Source organism: Polypterus senegalus, chromosome 3 (genome assembly GCF_016835505.1).
Source record: "Polypterus senegalus isolate Bchr_013 chromosome 3, ASM1683550v1, whole genome shotgun sequence".
NCBI classification, from domain to species: domain Eukaryota; kingdom Metazoa; phylum Chordata; class Cladistia; order Polypteriformes; family Polypteridae; genus Polypterus; species Polypterus senegalus.
The window spans coordinates 89,190,799-89,208,917 of record NC_053156.1 but is presented as its reverse complement, the minus strand read 5'-3'; the positions used below and the strand labels follow the sequence as shown (position 1 = coordinate 89,208,917).

At 35.3% G+C, this 18,119-nt stretch overlaps 1 protein-coding gene across 2 annotated transcripts in view; it reads right to left on the bottom strand.

The window, feature by feature from the left end:
- The window catches only part of mchr2a (melanin concentrating hormone receptor 2a), a 108,484-nt gene extending 91,516 nt beyond the window's left edge, over positions 1–16,968 (bottom strand). Inside the window, exons 1-2 of one of the 2 annotated variants that reach the window (XM_039747588.1) lie at positions 16,565–16,968; positions 15,388–15,614 (exon numbers count right to left, since the gene is read on the bottom strand). In XM_039747588.1, coding sequence (XP_039603522.1) covers positions 15,388–15,572 — 185 coding nt within the window. In that variant the 5' untranslated portion in view covers positions 15,573–15,614; positions 16,565–16,968. Of the gene's footprint in view, positions 1–15,387; positions 15,615–16,303; positions 16,351–16,564 lie in introns of those variants that run through there. The other variant, XM_039747589.1, reaches the window with a different exon arrangement.
- Between the last annotated feature and the right edge of the window lie 1,151 nt (positions 16,969–18,119).

Below are 18,119 nucleotides of genomic sequence, written 5' to 3'. Positions count from 1 at the left end.
TGTAATTATATCTGGCCCGCGAGATCATTTTATATACTGTATTATTGTTATTAATGGCCCGGGTATATGAAGTGCTGGTAACACAATAAACTACAGATCCCATAATGCAATTCAACGCTTCAGCTGCCTTGCCGAACACTTACCGCGTTAATCAAGTCTAGCTTATGATGCTGCAAGTTATTGCGAAGCTAGCCCACACGATGCTGAAGAGAAAAGTTGATTCTGAAAATAGAGCCTTTAAAAACCGATGGGAGGCTGAGTATATGTTTACTGAACCCGTGTGTCTCATTTGTGGAGCTAATGTGGCTGTAATTACAGAATTTAATCTAAGACGGCACTATGAGACAAAACATCAGGGTAACCTGAATGCAATGCAGAAGATACAGAAAGCAGAATAATTAAATAAGAATCTGACACTTCAGCGGACGTTTTTACCCGTGCACAATCACAAAGTGATTTCAAGTGAAGCTGCTTTTATGGGAGACACAAATGCATCAGTGCACCTTGCCCCACTTTCCCTGTTGCCAAGTAATGTTAAACCAAGTCGTCACTACGGTGTTCCCAAATACGCACTTTGCTGATAAACTGAGCGCACTGTGCACTGAGTTTGCACGGCGCTTTGGTGACTTTGAAGAACAAAAAAAGTCCGTCTACATGCGGCTCGAACCTTGTGCATGTTTGGTAGCACATATCTGTGTGAGAAGCTCTTCTTAGTGATAAAGAATAACAAAACAGCACACAGGAGTCGCCTCACTGATGAGCACCTGCAATCCATCCTGAGAATCTTCACAACACAGAACCTCACACCAAACATAAACGAACTTGTTGCCAAAAAAAGATGCCAGGCGTCCAGCTCTAAAATGACATATGAGCAAAGACAACTGAATGATTTGATTTGTTATTGCTGAAAGGAACACATTTTAGTTATATTTCCAGGTTTTGTTATGCAGCATGTTCATATTTGAATTTGTATAATTTTGACAGGATATATTTTTATGGAAAGCAAAATCTTTTGGGATATTTAAAATCTAAGTTTATTTTCTATATAAAATTACATAAGAGTAAAGAAATTTGAATGTTTGTTCTTTTAACGTTTACTTTATTTCTAACTTGTATAATTTAGACAGAATATATTTTTATGGAGAGCAAAATATTATAAATTGTTTAAGGTTTGAGTTGATTTATTCACGAATAATATTCCTGTCTGTTTTTACCATTCCTACCAAAGATATTTCTGTCGACTAAATAAAAATTCCATCTATTTAAAATTTAAATAGAACTTGAACAAATACGATAGTTCATAATATCCATGCAGACTTGCACGTAAGAGCGGGAGTTATCCGTTTTAACAAGCAGCGTATTGCACTGATACGAAATAGCTGTGTGTGTATAAATGTAGATATGTATGTATATGTATATATATGTTTATATATGTGTGTGTATGTATATATATATATATATATGTATTTGTGTGTATATATGTGTGTGTATGTATGTATGTGTGTTATATATATATATATGTTTATGTGTGTGTGTAAATATATATATATATATTTATATGTATATATATATGTATATATATATATATATATATATGACAACAACACTCATCACTCACAACAGTGACAAAACAATTACATTGACAATCATGTTACGTTATTTTCAAAATGTTTCCTTTTCTTTTTCATTGCTTCTTTAACACACTACTTCTCCGCTGCGAAGTGCGGGTATTTTGCTAGTTAAAGTATAAACAGACTGACAGCCTTCAGGGTATGCTTATTGTCAGCTTTGCAGCTAAATCTACAGTAGCTGAAAGAATTAAAAGTGTCTTAGGGTTAATTACAATTAACATTTAAGTGTTAGCACAGCAATTTATAGTAATAGATGGAACAGAAACTGTTACTTCATTATATATTTCACTGCATTGCTGAGAGGATAGGTCATTTCAAACAGGATTTTTAAACTTGTGTTAAAATAAATGTGTGGAAGTGTGCCTTGTTTTCCTGGCTAACACAAGGTTGATAGGGCAAGGAAACTGCCACCCTGGCACAGGGCATGTTGACCTGTTTTCCTGACTATTCATTGTTTAGCCCCTTTCTGTACCTTAATTTCCTGACCTACAATAAAAATCCTTGTCCCTTGGAATGTGATTATTTCATCTGATTTAAACATCTTGTCTCATTGCTGCAGCCATGTTATCATTGACATTGACACAAATCCCAACTGCTACCATGTGGCTGTCAGTGGAGCTGTATGTGACACTACTGCATAGTAGCTGTTTAAAATGGTGAAATACTTTCTGAAGCATCTATGGTTTAGATCAAAAAATCTAAAAAAAAAGTATTAAAATTCAAAAAAAGGACAGCATGTTAATTTAGACTAGGAAAAGACCTTACTTCTTGAGAACAATTGATTATGTTTTGGATTTGGTGAATAGTATTTTGTGTGTCTCTTATAAGACCCGCAGCATACTTAACAACCATTCTTTTGCTTTAGCCTTAGCTACATTTGTCCATCTTTATTTCTATCAGAAATATAGTAATACTCTGAACCTTCAGGCCAGTTTCTCCATTTTTCAAGGGACAGCATAAATACTAAAAACATTAATGATTTTGCACAGCAGAATTTTTTTTTGAGAACAGAAGGCCCATACTATACTTTTCACGTCTCTCTGATGCAAAATACATATTTATTTCCTACCTCGCACTTTTTCTCTTCAACAATAACCTGCTGTTGTTTTCCTCCTTGCCAGACAAGCCCTTGTCCCAACTTCTCTCCTGACTTTAAGCTTTCTGACATAATCCAGAACTGCAATTACTCCTGACACCACCCCAGCCTTCCTGTAAGCACTTCAGGGTCACTGCTATTTCCACAGAGACTTCTTCAAATACTACAGTGCCCAGAAGCCTCCGAGGGAATCTTAACTAAATTCTGTTGCCGCGACAGCCAAGAGAAGTTAATGTATATCATTTGGGACACATGCTGGCATTGAAGATGCCTCTTCTTCTGATTATAAGCCAATTGGTTTTAATATAACTTTGCCCTTTAAATGCCCTACTTCTAGTGCACCAGGTCTTTTCTTTAAAGGTCTATGAATTCTTTTACTGCCAGGCATTTTGCAAAGGCTTATGCTGATTTATTTTCTTGAGAGTGGATCTCCTTAGTTGAGTACCCAAGAGCTCATTAGCCTTTCTTGTTTCTCCTGGTCAGCTGTTCTGGACTCTGTTACACTTTAAAAACCTAACAAAATTGTAAATTGAATTTATTTATATAAAAGGTGGATAATATTAGATGTCACAGGTCACCCTCTCTTTTTGATCCTGTTCTGTCTTATATTAATACAACTTGTAATTAGCATGAAGCTTACATCATCTCCTTTTTATGTTATTCTTACTTACCCTTTAAAACATACATTTGATATTATTGATCTTAGTTTTCAGTCTATTATAAACTTTTGCTTACTTTCTGGTACTGTCCAAGCATGTTTTATGTTGTTGTTTAGTCTTTGCTTAAAAAGCAAGGCATTAATATTAATTATTTAGATAATTATTGCTCCATTTATAACTGGTACTTTCTGTCTTAAATCCTAGAAAGGGTAATTTTTTATCAACTATTGACTTTAATTGGCAAAAATTACATACTTAAAAAATTTTAGTTTAGTGTTAGAGCACTTCAAAGCACATAATCTTTTTGATATACTTGTATATATCTTTTCATTTTCGTTTTCCCAGCTTTATTTAGTCATTTGTTGTATAAGTTCAACTTGATTGTATGAAATGTTGATTTCAAGTTGGTTCTCTTCATATTTTAAGCATTGAACTTTTCCAATTTATATTGTCAAATTTCCCACCTCTTCTGCTGTTATCTGCTATGGAATGCCTCATGGCTCTATTCTAGGACCTAAGCTTTTTTCTATCTGTATGCTCCCATTGGGAGATATCACTTATAATTATAACATCTCTTTTCATAGCTACGCTGATGATACACATCACCCTCATTTACCAATTTCCCAGAATTACAGGAGCTTACAAAAGTTTACAAAATTAATTGATTTCATTTTCATTTCTTCCTATACTACTCATCCTCATACTTTTTAAGAAGTATTATTTGTTCTATAAGATTTTAAAAAATGTTTTGTCTTTGGGTCGTGATTTTTATATTACTGGGAATTCAGGTAATATTACATATACCAAGTAATATCAGCACTACTTTTGCAGGTTACGACCTGTGGCCACCGGGGGTGCACCAGCTCCCCAAGCACCCAACACAACAAACACAAGGCACAAGTTCAGCACAACACACATTTACTTTAAATATATGAAACATTTCCCAAGTCTCCCACCTACACAGCACAATATAAAATACAACCACAATCAATAAAACAGCACTTTGGCTCTTCTCTCTTTGTCTTCTCTCTCTCTCTCTCCTTATGCCTCCACTAAAGGTAATCACAGTTTGTCTGTCCTTCTCCACTTTAAGCCCATCTGGGAGTACACTAAATACAGCTGTTAGTGGGTTAGGAGGGATTGTGACACCAAGGCAGTCTGATAGGCATTAAAAGATTTTGGTACAGAATGATGCTCATTTGGAGCAGGTCCAGAACATGTGGCCTAGTGAGGCTGGAACTTGATTGCAACATTCGCAGGTTGGATCTTGCCCTAGAAACATTATGGACAATTTTAAGCGAAACAGATGTTGTCGCTATATCATTTTAAGTTGAATAATTGTATGCTTTGCACATATGGAGCTCGAGTAGATTCTCTGCATTGCTACCTTCCACTCCTTTTCTGAGATATTGAGTGAGAGATCCTTTTCCCATTGTCGTCTTGGATCTTTGAAAGGGAGGGCATGGTAGGTAGTATTTAATAAGTCAAAGGCCACTTTGGGGATCCAGAAAAGGTCTATAATATGCCTCATGCGTGTGCTTTTTTAATTAATTTATTTTCAACAGATTTTTTGAATTGTGCTTAAACTTTATTTTTATTCAACACAAATGATATTTAAATACAGTATCTTCCACACATTATAAAATGCACCTTTAATATGTGATATATGTTTGTTACAATATACCTTGTGTCTCTTAGCTGTCATGTTCTTTTTGTCTGTCTCTATTTGTTCTCATTTCCTTCCGTTAATATTTGTTTCATATGTTAATCACGCCCCCCCACCCCCAACCATCACTTTAGCTCTATTAATCATCAATTACTTAGGTGTGCTGCTGAGATTCTGCACTTAAAGGTCTTGTTGTGCCTTTTTACTGGGGCATTATGCTAATTCATCTTTCCTGTGAGACTCCTATTCAATGTGATGGCCTTCTTCAAGGCAAGTCCTATAGCTTCGGAATATTGTTAAGTATGGAATTTCCTGGTAGTAGTGTGTTTATTGCCTTTCAAGTTTGATTTATGGATTTGAATTAAAAATTAGGTTTTGCTACACAACATTTCAGTTTGCTTGTTTTTTAATGTTCACTTCCTTGTAGTTTTGACTACTTCTTGGAGGTTTTCTGTTACCCTTTTCTTCTTGAGCCAGATGTACATTCTTGATTTGGTTTTGGTCTTATTTTTTTACAGTAAATTTTATCTTGCACTGCTTGGGTAATTTTTGTTGCTTAGGTATTGTCTCTATCTTGATAGTTAGCTTTAAATGTTCTTTTAGTGTTAAATAAACCAGTCAAATTTTGAATAATTAATTGCTTAGCAAAGTATTTTTAAGGGAATTCCCGAAAACACAGTAGTTTTGGATTTGGATAGGTGTGCCCATGACAGGCTTAAATCCCAGTGCTACCATAATATCAGCAAGGAGCTGATTATTAATCTGGCAGGGGTGAAAGAGATGAGAGATTCTCCTATCTCCTGCCTATAATAATCATTTGAAGAAAGAGTAATGTTGAGTAATGCTTACTGCTAATTTATTTGTAGTCAGCTTTTGCACCAATAACACTATTTCATAAGGCACACAAATGCTAATCTGTCAGTCAGATTCAGAAGAATAACCAATAAAAAAGCAATATGTCATTTTCTATGTACCTGGTTTTACGTGAACATAATTTGCTCTGGACAGAATATATAAGAATCATGACTGAATGAAGTTTTATCAGTATTTCTTCTACCTACCATTTTATCTTTAACCACAATGCCTGTCGTGATACAAGAAGTAAGTTGTACTGTTCACCAAATGAGACAGAAATGTAAGTTACAGTATGTTGATAATTAAAAGATGTTAAAAAAGACTTCCAGAATAAGACATTCACAGATTAGAATTGTTGCAGGCAATCCAAATACGGAGTAGGCCAATGAGTCTGGTTATTCAAAGAGAATTTATGCAGGTGCTGACTAAGAATTTTGTACCAAATTAAATTGGTCCTTATGAAACTGTTTGCCACATATGTCCAGTTATGTGACATCTAATGTTGGCAAGTGAATTCAGACTTCATCACTCGTTTCACTAATTTCACTATTAGTTGGTGTAATATCAGATCTATCCATTATATAAAAGCAAGCTAACATGATATTTATTACTTACAGTGAGTAGAAGAAGCTACATTTAACACACTTGGCAGAATCAGCAAAAACAGGCAGGGGATGGCAAACATTTTATCAAATATCATTTGTGAAAACGGTAAATGTGAAACAAACCCTGAACTACAAAACTATCCTTAATTGACTTCCTGCAATTCTCACACTCTCCAAAGAAATTCTAATATTTTATTCCAATTGTTCACTAATTTGTGTACAGTTAACAAATTGGCAAGAAGAAAAAAGACATAGAACCACATACAGTAGGTCCAGTTCTTAAATCACTGCATTTGTTTCCAGTTGTCTTTTGGGTTGATTCTAACTCTAATATTAAAGAAGCCCCATTGGTCTTATCTTTTAAATCAAGGCTAAAGATCCATCATTATATCATAGTATACTTTAACCAGCACATGTTATACATACATGCTATAATGCTGGGATGGAACCCAGATGCATATGATCCTGAACTAGACTTGATAATGTTATGTTACTTTAGAAGAAAGTATTATGAGCAACCTGAGCAGCAGTTCTAACAAGATTGCGACCTCTGCCTAAATTACAATGGAGCAGAATTTAGAGACTAACAAATCATTTTTATTCATTTATTTTTAGTGGGTTTTAATCCTTTATTCACCATTTACAATTTCTTGTATTAGGATTTTGTCATTTTTTGCTTACCTCAACTTTTTCTCCATAGATGCACTCAGAGTTTTAGGTGTCAGAAGCAGAGTCAGCTATTTGTAAAAAGCTCCTAAAGCAATTGCAGGTAAAGGGCCTTGCTCAAAGGCCCAACAGAGTAGCGTTCTTTCTGTCACTCTCAGGATTCGAAACTGCAACCTTTAAGTTACCAGCCCAGATCCTTTAGCCAAAGTCACCACCCAGTCAACATATTGAGCTTTTGTTATGTTATACTTTAAAACAGTTTAGTATTACGTTCCAATATGGCAATTAAAAGTCACTAAAAGTTAATAATTATTAATGTTATAACATTATTCACAACATGCACAGAAAAATAAAAAAATGACTAAACATGTAAAATAATAACCACAGCTGGCTGCCATACTTGCCCTTCAAATTAAACTTAGACAATTTATATTATACAAAACAAGTCCATTATTTTCCAGTCATGTTGCATTTATGAAAAGTATTCCAGATTTGAAAATGAATTTTCTTACCAAGCTGAATTACCATAAGATTCTGTCGACATTGAATCTGACACTACAGAATACAAAGACTTTGAATCAGCTCCCACGATGAACAGAAATGGTGTAATGGTGTTTATTAAAAATATCATACTTACTATAATAAACTTACAGTCCCAAACTTTTATTAAATATTAAAATTCATCCCAGAGACACAGAAGAAAACAAAGTATCAACAATTAAATAAGCATATGTATAGGATCATGATGTCCTAGTTGCCAGCCAATTTAACATACTGTAGTGTGCATAGCCTCCATTAAAATGCATTTTTTACAGGCTAATGAGTAATGCAAAAATTGATTTAGGGTGATCTCTGAAAGTGGTTTAAAGTTTTGGATTTATAATAAATTATTTTTGTGAATTATACATTTCAACAATTTGATGCATTAAAAAATTGATGTATTTATAGAGTACAATGTTTATAACCATTTCTTATTTATTTCAGCATTCTCATATTAAAGTAGTCTTCTACATTTATGATGAATGTAGAGGTAACTGATACTGAATATGGCTCCTATAACTTTATAGAGGAAAGCGGTAGGTTTAAAATGGACGGATGAATATTTGCACAGTATAACAAATGTTTGTATTAATTTTATTATGTACAAGGAAAGTTAACTGGGAAACAGATTACACTTCCTTTATTTCATTAGTATACTGTACATAGGAAAAAATAAGTTTCAAAACACCTTTATATCCACCTTGCAGTGACAAGTACACTATTTAATGTACCATTTACATTTTATAAAGTGGTGAATTATGGTCTTATTGAGAATTAATTTCAAAATCATCATTATCACTGTTCTCATGAAGACACACAGCTTCACAAAGCACCCTGAGGTTGTTTAAGCTTTCTACCTGCTCTTCTTTATGTGTTTACAGTTTTGTAATTAACTACTGTATGGCCACTCAATGAATTATCACTTTAGCTTTTGCTAATACTGGTAACAAATTAAAACAATCAACAAGATGTTCAACCAGGTAAATCAATTTAATGTACAAAAAGAAGGGATCTCTGTTTTACTTTCCAGCTGGGACATCAAAAAATGAAGAAATCTGGGGTGCACTACCTAAAAGATTCATAACACTAAGTACTTCATTATCCCGTAGTTAAGATTGTTCAGTAATTATTGGGTGTTTCCTGAAACCCTTCAAAACTAAAGTAGTACTTAATCTCACTTATAAATAAACGAGTGACCAAGCCACTTGTTATTTTTTACATAATTCTTTATTTGGCTTTTGCCTGTGATTCTTCCACAGAGAGGGAGGTTGCCCTAAGTAGATCACAAAAAACACACTGACACTCTTGTACAATGTAATATTATTATTATTATTAAATTAATGTTGCAATATAAATATAAAATGATAATGTAGGTTATAAATTAGTGCAAAATGAGCTCTTTATAGCTTTGATAATTTAACTAATCAAACTTGTTATGTAATCAGTCACATCCTTTTTAGTGGGAAATTGAATCGCCCCTTAGTACCAGCAATGACAATGGCATGTGTCCAGAGAAGTGGACAACTCACCTGGATATGCCATTTGAAACAGCACCGCCCAAGAATCTAAATCGTAGATCTACATGTGGACATGAACCCCTTGAATCATTTTCGTAATTAACAATTGATAGAGAAACACAGCAAATACAAGGGTGAAATAATAAACCTCCTTGGTCTGGTGCAGGATAAATCTGAAAGAGGAACACACCAGAATTTGTCTGAGTTCCCACTGCTGATGGTTCTCTGTTGCTGTGCCACTGGTAAATTTCTCCTGACTGTGCAAGGTTGCTATGTCCAAATCTGTGCATGTAATGAACAGATTACTATTTTGCCATGCACGTAACAAACTCTGAGGTTGTGGACTCAAATCCTGCTACTGACAATGTATTAACATATGTAACTCACCTCACCTACCTATGCTCCAACTGAAAAAAGGAAATAAACTTAACCAAATGTATCCAAAATGTTGCCAAGTCACCTTGTATATAGGTGTCAGCCAAATTAGTAATTTAAAAAAATAAATAAATAGTTAATAATAACAATACTACAATGTCTTACATGACACTAAGATTGGTTTTCATGCAGTTGCAGCCATACCTGACATTACAGGTGCAGTGGAAGGAGTGCTCATCTCAAATTCACTTTCCCATCCCCTTGAATCCCAGCGTTAAATGTCCAAGCGATATGCAACCCACAATCAGGGATGTTTTGCAGATCTTGTTGCCAAGCAGCCTGAGAGTGCACATGATGCTTACAGCTGTCCCAGCTGTGAAGTGTGTCAGATGGCAGGGGGTGGTGTGTTTGCTGGTGATTTCTTGCTAGGTGACAGTGAATGCCCGCTTTGCGAATACTTGCTAACTCCAGTGTTGGGGCTTCCATGAACCTTGGAAAACAACACTTCTTTATTTTTTTGCCAGCTCCTCCATAAGTTCTCTTTTGTGATGGGTTGCTTTTTTTATCGCTCCTTGCCATTGTTCTTGTTTGCAAGAAAAACTCACTTCTGAGCCCGTTTATAGATTTTTGACTAATAAATTTATATATATTGTGACCACTAGGGGGCATTACAACACCCCAGACTAGGTCCCAGTATAAAAAAAGGTTTATTTGCACTAATAACTTACAAAAAGGCTCCAAAAGTGGCATAAACACAGATATTCTTTCCTTTCTATCTTTCTCTCTCTCTCACTTTCTTTTCTTCTTCTCCCTCTATCCCCCCAAACCAACTCCAACTCGCCTGGATAAAGACAAGCAGCTATTTTATTCAGGACCAGGAAGTACTTCCAGTGATATGCCATAGCCCATCGAAAGCACTTCGGATCAAATGGAAGCCCCATAAATTAGGGATTACTAATTCTGGTAGTTCCTCCAGCAGGACAACAGGTTACTGAAATACAGTACTATAATACATTAGCTGAATCTGTCCTAACTACTAAGTTATAATTAGTTCTCAGAATCAAAGTAGGTGTTCTGATGTTTCGGTGTAAACAATGCTTTGTTCCTTTCCTGGTCAGCTTTCTCCAGACACTTGGAAGGATTTTCATTGTGCTTTTCTTTCCTTGTTTTAGGAAGTCTGTCTCCTTTGCTTTAGCCACACCTTCTAGTTGTGAGTGGTACTGCACCCTTTTTCTCTGAGATTTAAACTCACCATGTTGGTCCACCTGTGGCAAGCAGAATCATGTCTACCATTTTCAGTAAGACAAATGTGTGGCTCTATGTACAGTCTGCCTCTGTTTGTGCTCTTGCTATCTTAGCTAGTTTTGAACTAATGGAACCCCTCATCCAACTTCTCGTATGGAGTGTTTTCCATTTTCCCAGTCCACTGCTGATTCTTTGGAGTAAAAGGGATTGCTTTAGCCTTTGTTACAGTCACACCTTATAGGCACTGGGGTCTCTGCCATAGAGAAAAAAGTTATGGCCAGGTTGAAGGCAATGAACTGCTGAAGGAAACCATGATGGTCTGATGTTTGCTCCAGCTACTACAATGTCCTTCAACCTGGAACTGATGATAACATGACTAGGATGATCCAGTGGAGTAGTGGGCAGAGCAGTCAGATTACAAAGGAAAAGAATGACTGAATAGGGAGTGAGCTGGCAAAATGGTGTGGAGGCAAAAAGGTCAGTGGTCCATGAGAGAGTGAATGGAATGGTGGTCTTGGGTGGATTGTTTACCCTCTGAATAGCCGTGAGGATTGAGGATGATTGATTAGCCTCCTAGGGATCCCAGATACACCAAGGAGGAGTGTGAGAGGAAGATACAATACAATACAATACAATACAATACAATACAATACAATACAATACAATACAATACAATACAGTTTATTTTTGTATAGCCCAAAATCACACAGGAAGTGCCGCAATGGGCTTTAACAGGCCCTGCTTCTTGACAGCCCCCCAGCCTTGACTCTCTGAGAAGACAAGGAAAAACTCCCAAAAAAACCTTGTAGGGAAAAATGGGAGAAACCTTGGGAAAGGCAGTTCAAAGAGAGACCCCTTTCCAGGTAGGTTGGGCGTGCAGTGGGTGTCAAAAGAAGGGGGTCAATACAACACAATACACAGAACAGAACAAATCCTTAATACAGCATAATAATAAAAATTTTAGAAGTACGGAGCAGAATTTAACAGTAGATGATATCACATAATAAGATTTGGATATTTTTAGAGTTCTGGAGACCTCATCCATCAAGCTGCCTCCCCATTTGGCCATTCCACGGCTGAAACATTGCTCCGATGAAAGGACCCCTCTTTCCCATGATTCCTGTGATCCTCCATCAGGGATGACTTTACCATAGGCAGGCAAACAACTTGGCAGGTGGGCCGTGGCACCAATTGCCACATTTGGGTGCCGAGAACAGAAACAGAATAGGTGAGGGTTAGTATTCAATTCTAACTATCATGTTACTTATGTTTTAAGATGCCAACAGAGGCAGCAGGAATGAGGGAGTAGGGCCTTGGGCATGCCAGAAAATGCAGAAGGAGTAAGTTGGAATGGGAGGCAGATAGTGGGACCGCCGCTATCAGCATCTCCAGCTGGCTGCAAGGCCCGATAGGGTGAGCTAGGAAAGATGGAAGGAGAAAGACACACTGGGTTGATGGAAGTTAAGAGAATGCAATGTCTGCATGGTCGGTTATATTTGGTTTTAAAGAATCTATTTGTTGTTGATTTTACTCCCTTTGTTTTTATTGTGCATTATTTATATATTTATATTTGAAGAAGCACTTCACTGTTTGAACTGTGAATCGATGTAAAAAAAAACCACAAAGTCTTGCTTTTTAAGTGTCCTCATTGCATTGGCTCGTTCCGGTCATGACTATCAACGGTGCCAGGTTCAAGTGTGATAAGGATGCTGGAGCCAACCCATACTGTCACATAAACATAGATTTGGGGTGTGCAAAGGGTTTTAAAGGAAGGAATAGATGCCTTGCCATTGGTATCTTGGGTACACATAGGTCCATTCTATTGGTTGACTGTTAGAGCAAAGTTTTGACCATCAAGGCTGTCAGTCGTTGAGTTATGGCTCTTTTTTTGAGTTTTGGTATTTAGATGGGACCTTAAAGAGCCATCTCTGGGATGTCACTTGACTGTTAATTGACATTTTTATAAGATAAGGCATAGTAGTGGCAGTCCGAGGAGAGACCCTATTAGGAGAATTGAGGCTCTTAAGCTGACAATAAAAGTGTCTGAAGGGGCTTTTTAAGCCAAGAACTTATGTTCCACCAATAGCAAAATGGATAATGTTAGTCTGTCCTACATCTTTCTCTAACGCAATCCAACTTCAGGGTACCGTATACATTTGCAAGGCTGTCACCAGACTAAACCTCTTGTAGTCTATCTAACTTTGTGCTCTTAACTGCCACTAAATTTTCATAAGTCACAAAAAAGCAATGTTAGTATAAAGAAAAATTACCATAACACATTATAATAAGAACTGTTGTGGTAGAGAATCTCACCGTTTTTGCCAGTATACATAAAAGAAAAAAAAACAAGAAAACTTTAATGTTACTGGTCTTAAAACTAAGATAATTTATGATAAATTAAAAAAAATAAAAATGATGTAGTGGTATAGTAAGTGCTACTTTCTCAGGGAATGGGGTTCACTTTCCATTATGGCTTTCACCATGACTGTGTGAGTTTTGCTTTGGGTATTCATCTGAAATACTTCATTTTTAAGATATTTATTTTTCATTACAGACGACGAACAGGCAAGATTTTAGCAGCTAAAGAATGCCCAATCCTGATACTTTTCAGTTATATTAAATCAAATTTGAATTAAGCTATTGTGATGCATCACATTCAAACAATATCTACACTCCTGATTATTAGTTGATTATATCTACAGTTACAGGACAAACAGTTAACAAACAGGCTAATGCAACAAGCACATTTTAAACTTTTCAAAGAATGATCATTAAAGAGTGCAGTAAATATAACACTATCCATCCTTTCTGGTTAAAAGATCTCATCTAAATGTATTGTTTTATATACAGACTGAGTTATTAAGTCAAAATTGTACCTAGATCCAGACTACAAAGTGGGCAAGAATATGAACATTGAACCCTTGATGGAGATAACAGTGTCTCTTATATGTTGGCCAAGCCTATCACTCTCACTGCACTTTTGAAAAATGAAGTAGACATTTTACTTTTTGTGTTATAGGTTGGTAAAGATCTGCAATGGCTTGTATCTTGTATACCAGCAGCACTCTTTGGATTGATCACAGGTATGAAATCCAAAAACAAATTTTAAAGAATAGAACGACTATTTTATTGAGATTCTCATTTGTCGAATGTGTTTAGATGATCTTTGTTTATTCTTTCTTTAGTTCAAGTTCAATATTTATTAGCAAACCTCAATTTACTCTGTTTACAATGAAAAGCAAGATGCTTTTCCATTAATTGTTCATCAAGTATCTGGACCCTATTTACACTTTTTTCTTTTTCTTTTTTTTTTATCAATATTTAACATTTAATTTTCTTTATCTAACACACCATTCCTATAGATAGCTCTTTTGTAGCTCACTCATCCAATTCAGGGTATAGGGAGCCAGTGTTTATATTGGTAGCACTGGATACACACCTACACTGACTCAGGACTCAGACCCACACTTACTGTTATGCAACCAATTTGGGAAATCCACCTGATATGCAAATCTTTGAGATAAGGGAGGACAACCAGAAAACAAATAATGCAGACATGGGAACAACACACACTTGAACACAGGCAGTGGACGGGTTAGGATGTTAGCCCAGAACTCTCAAATTATGAGGTAGCTGAGGTAACCACTGTGCATAATGCTCACTAAATACAATACTTTCAAGTCAATTATTGCTAGTAGCCTCTACTTAAAATGTAGTATAAAACATAGTATATGTTGATATTTCAAGAGCCTGAGCTTAATGAAATATTTATTACCTCAGAATAACACAGATGATTAAATGCAGCATGATCAAAGAATTTAATTATGGTAAGCCTAAAAATGCCAAAATGGTTTAGACAAAAGTGGCAGGAGTATCCAGTCCTGACCAATGCCTGACACTAACTGATCTGAGGGCTTGAAATTTTGCTTTTCAATGATAAACTTTAAAATGATCAATTGAAAGTATAACTATACTATTTTATGTAATTCACGGTATAGATAGCATTTATTTAATTGCATATACTGTAACACTTAAATACATTGACAGTTTTAAACACTTCCTCTTTTGGGGAAAAGTACAAAACTGAACATTACCTATGCAATGCTTAACTATTAATATTTATTATTAATGTAAAGAAATGAATTGCTGTTCAATTCCATATACAGTATTCTTATCTTACAATATCAGTTTATCCGTACCAGTTTTTTTCAATAGTAGAATCAAATTCACAAAAGAAAATGCAAGCTACATTTTAAATCCAGCCATCATTAGTTGTTCAAAGGCAACAGTGTTTCATTTCCATTTTCATTATGCATGATTAGCTACAATCCTCATTATGATGCCACATGTAACACCTTTACAGCCAGATCTGAACAGTAGGAGTATTAAAATTACAGTGTAATAAAAATGTTGTATTCCTTATATTACACTGCTTAGGCTGGATAATATATTTTTATAATTAAGGTATTCCTAGTGCATCTTGTAAGAAATGTAGAAATCTGTAAAAATATTTACAAATATTTTGACCATACCTTAAGACAGTCAGCAAAATGAAGATATTTCCAACAAATCCAGTTGAGCAGATGACTCCAATAAGAGAAGGAAGGATCACAGTCTCAACCATAATGTCAAGTTCATAAAAATCATCATCTGAATTCCAGGAGATATTAAAAGACTCTTGTGTAATGTTCCAATGTAGAGACTGAATGCCATTCATTTTAAAGAAGTCCCTTTTCTTCTTTTAATCTCTTGAAAGTGACTGTAAAATAATAAAGTACTAGTTGGTGCTTCTGTTTGTGTGATGTCTTTTACTAAAACACTTATCTGAAATTAATTTATAGAACTATCTTCTCTGTAGTCACATTAGTATAGCTGCTGTGATTCCAGTTAACCAATTTTTGGAAAAGAATAAATTTAAAATTGGGTTCTGATTATACAAACCAGACAAAGGTTCAAAAGAAGCACATATGAAACCAAGACTTGTTTCCTTAACAACAGAAAGGCTTTGAAATATACACAGCACCATTGGCATAAGCAGTAAAGCTTCCCATTCCATTTCCATAGGAGATATACTGATGATTCAAGCTAAGTTCAAATTGTACTTATTTTTCATTCAACAGGCATGGAAGAAAAGTAATAAGTAATCACAGCCCTGAGTTTCTTCTGTCAGTCAGCTTGTTTTGCATTCTGTCCTTTGCACTGAGTAATTTTAAGGATTAAGTGAAATCAGAATGCTGTTATGAATAAGACTTGCATTCTATCTATCTATCTATCTATCTATCTATCTATCTATCTATCTATCTATCTATCTATCTATCTATCTATTTTCTGTATTGTCTTTTTCAATCTATATATCTAATTTATGTTTTGTGTTGCCTTTTTCGAGCTATCTATGTATATACATTTTTCTGCCCTATTCTCTCTAATCCTGACAATATCATTAATCACCTGTCTGGAGCGTGATCTTTCGCTCTTCGTTTTAGTTCTCCTCCAGATATAATTAGAGATGAACTGTACACACACACACACACACACACACACACACACACACATATATATATGTATATGATATATGTATGTGATATATATATCCAATTCACATACATCCCTATTACCGTTTCTGGAATATTGCTTACATTGTCGTGGTCAACGTTTATACCCGAATTAACGCAGTTCTCTTTAAAGACAACAGATCATAAACAAACTTACCGATGAAGAAATCGAAGACTGTTTAGATCCGCAGTTTTATTTTCTCCGTACTGTCCTGCAGCCCGTCACACTATAGCCGTAACTCTACCGAAAGTGAGGGAAGTATTCGTCCGACGGATGCCACTCGCCTGCCGTTTCTGCTGTAGCGCTGCCTCGCAGCGAGAAGCCGCCCGCAAGCTCGAGACTGACCCGAGTGAATCACCCGGACCGTCTGACATCGGGTTTTACATTTGCCCGCTGCTGCGTCTTGTCGCTTGCTCTCAGTCCTTTGTGACCCAAATAGTTGTCAATAAATAATAGAGCGGAGACTGAAAAAAAGACTGTCGGCGTTTTACCGCCTGAGATGGTAACCGATTCAGAGCTGCCACCGTTAAAATAAGCTAACATGCTAGTATCTGGTGCAAGCGATGACTTGCCAAGGTCGGTGCATCAATGCCATTCTCTTTAACAGAGATTTAGACTGTATTCTTTTGTATTTGCTCAAAACGACTGGAGTGATTGGTTATCTTTGAGACATTTTATATTACAAATTGGGATCAGAATGATATTAGCAAACACCCTGCTATTCATTATAAAAGACTTAAAAACATTGTTTGTATTTGTCATTGGATTAATTGACCTAATTGATCCTATTGTTTTGTATAAGTAAATATACTTGATTTTTCTTGCTTTTTAAGTATTTTTAGCCTTAATCATATTGTGCGTTGTGAATTATATCACTGTAAATCAGTAAATTTATTATATCTGTTAATACAGGTGTTGAATAAAGGACAAAAACTTTTTTGTTTGGATTATAATTTTCCATATTAAGATTTTACAATTTCATGTTAAGCAATCTGTCATGAGTGAAGGGTATCATGGTGACATGTAGCTGCTGCATTACAAATCTTTTAACCTCGGTTTCAAATAGAGAGGATTTTCCAAATTCTAAAAAAGGCAACCCAAAATGAACCAGTCCAGCTCTTTTTTTCTTAAAAAGATAAATAAATAAACTTGTGTAGATTCTGCTCTTTCTATTTTAAGTTGTCAAGTATCTCTCATATATAGTATATGTGTGTATATATATTTTATACATATATATAGAGAGAGTAAGTAAGTATATACATATACATATATATATATATATATATATATATATATACATATATATATATATATACAGTATATATATATATATATATACTGTATATATACTGCGTATCTCATGGAAATCTCCCTTTAGAGTTAGAGTACAGAGATAACAGGGAGTACTCAGACACAGAATACGGTGGATGTGGGAATGGAATCTATTTGATTCTGCAATTTCCCATAGCAGCTTTGCAACCCATGTAGCATAAGCATGAGCATTTTTAAGAAGCAGTAGGTGATCATTGACAGTTTTCCTTTCTGTCTTACTGACCATCTGCTACAAATGGCAGAAAATTATACAGACTTTTTTTTTTTTTTTTGCAGATTTTAAAGCTTGTAATCAATATGGACTGCATCTTTGACATCATAAGCAATTGCACATACTGTGTAATCTTTTTGACAAAGACTTCAATCTTGAATTTCTTTG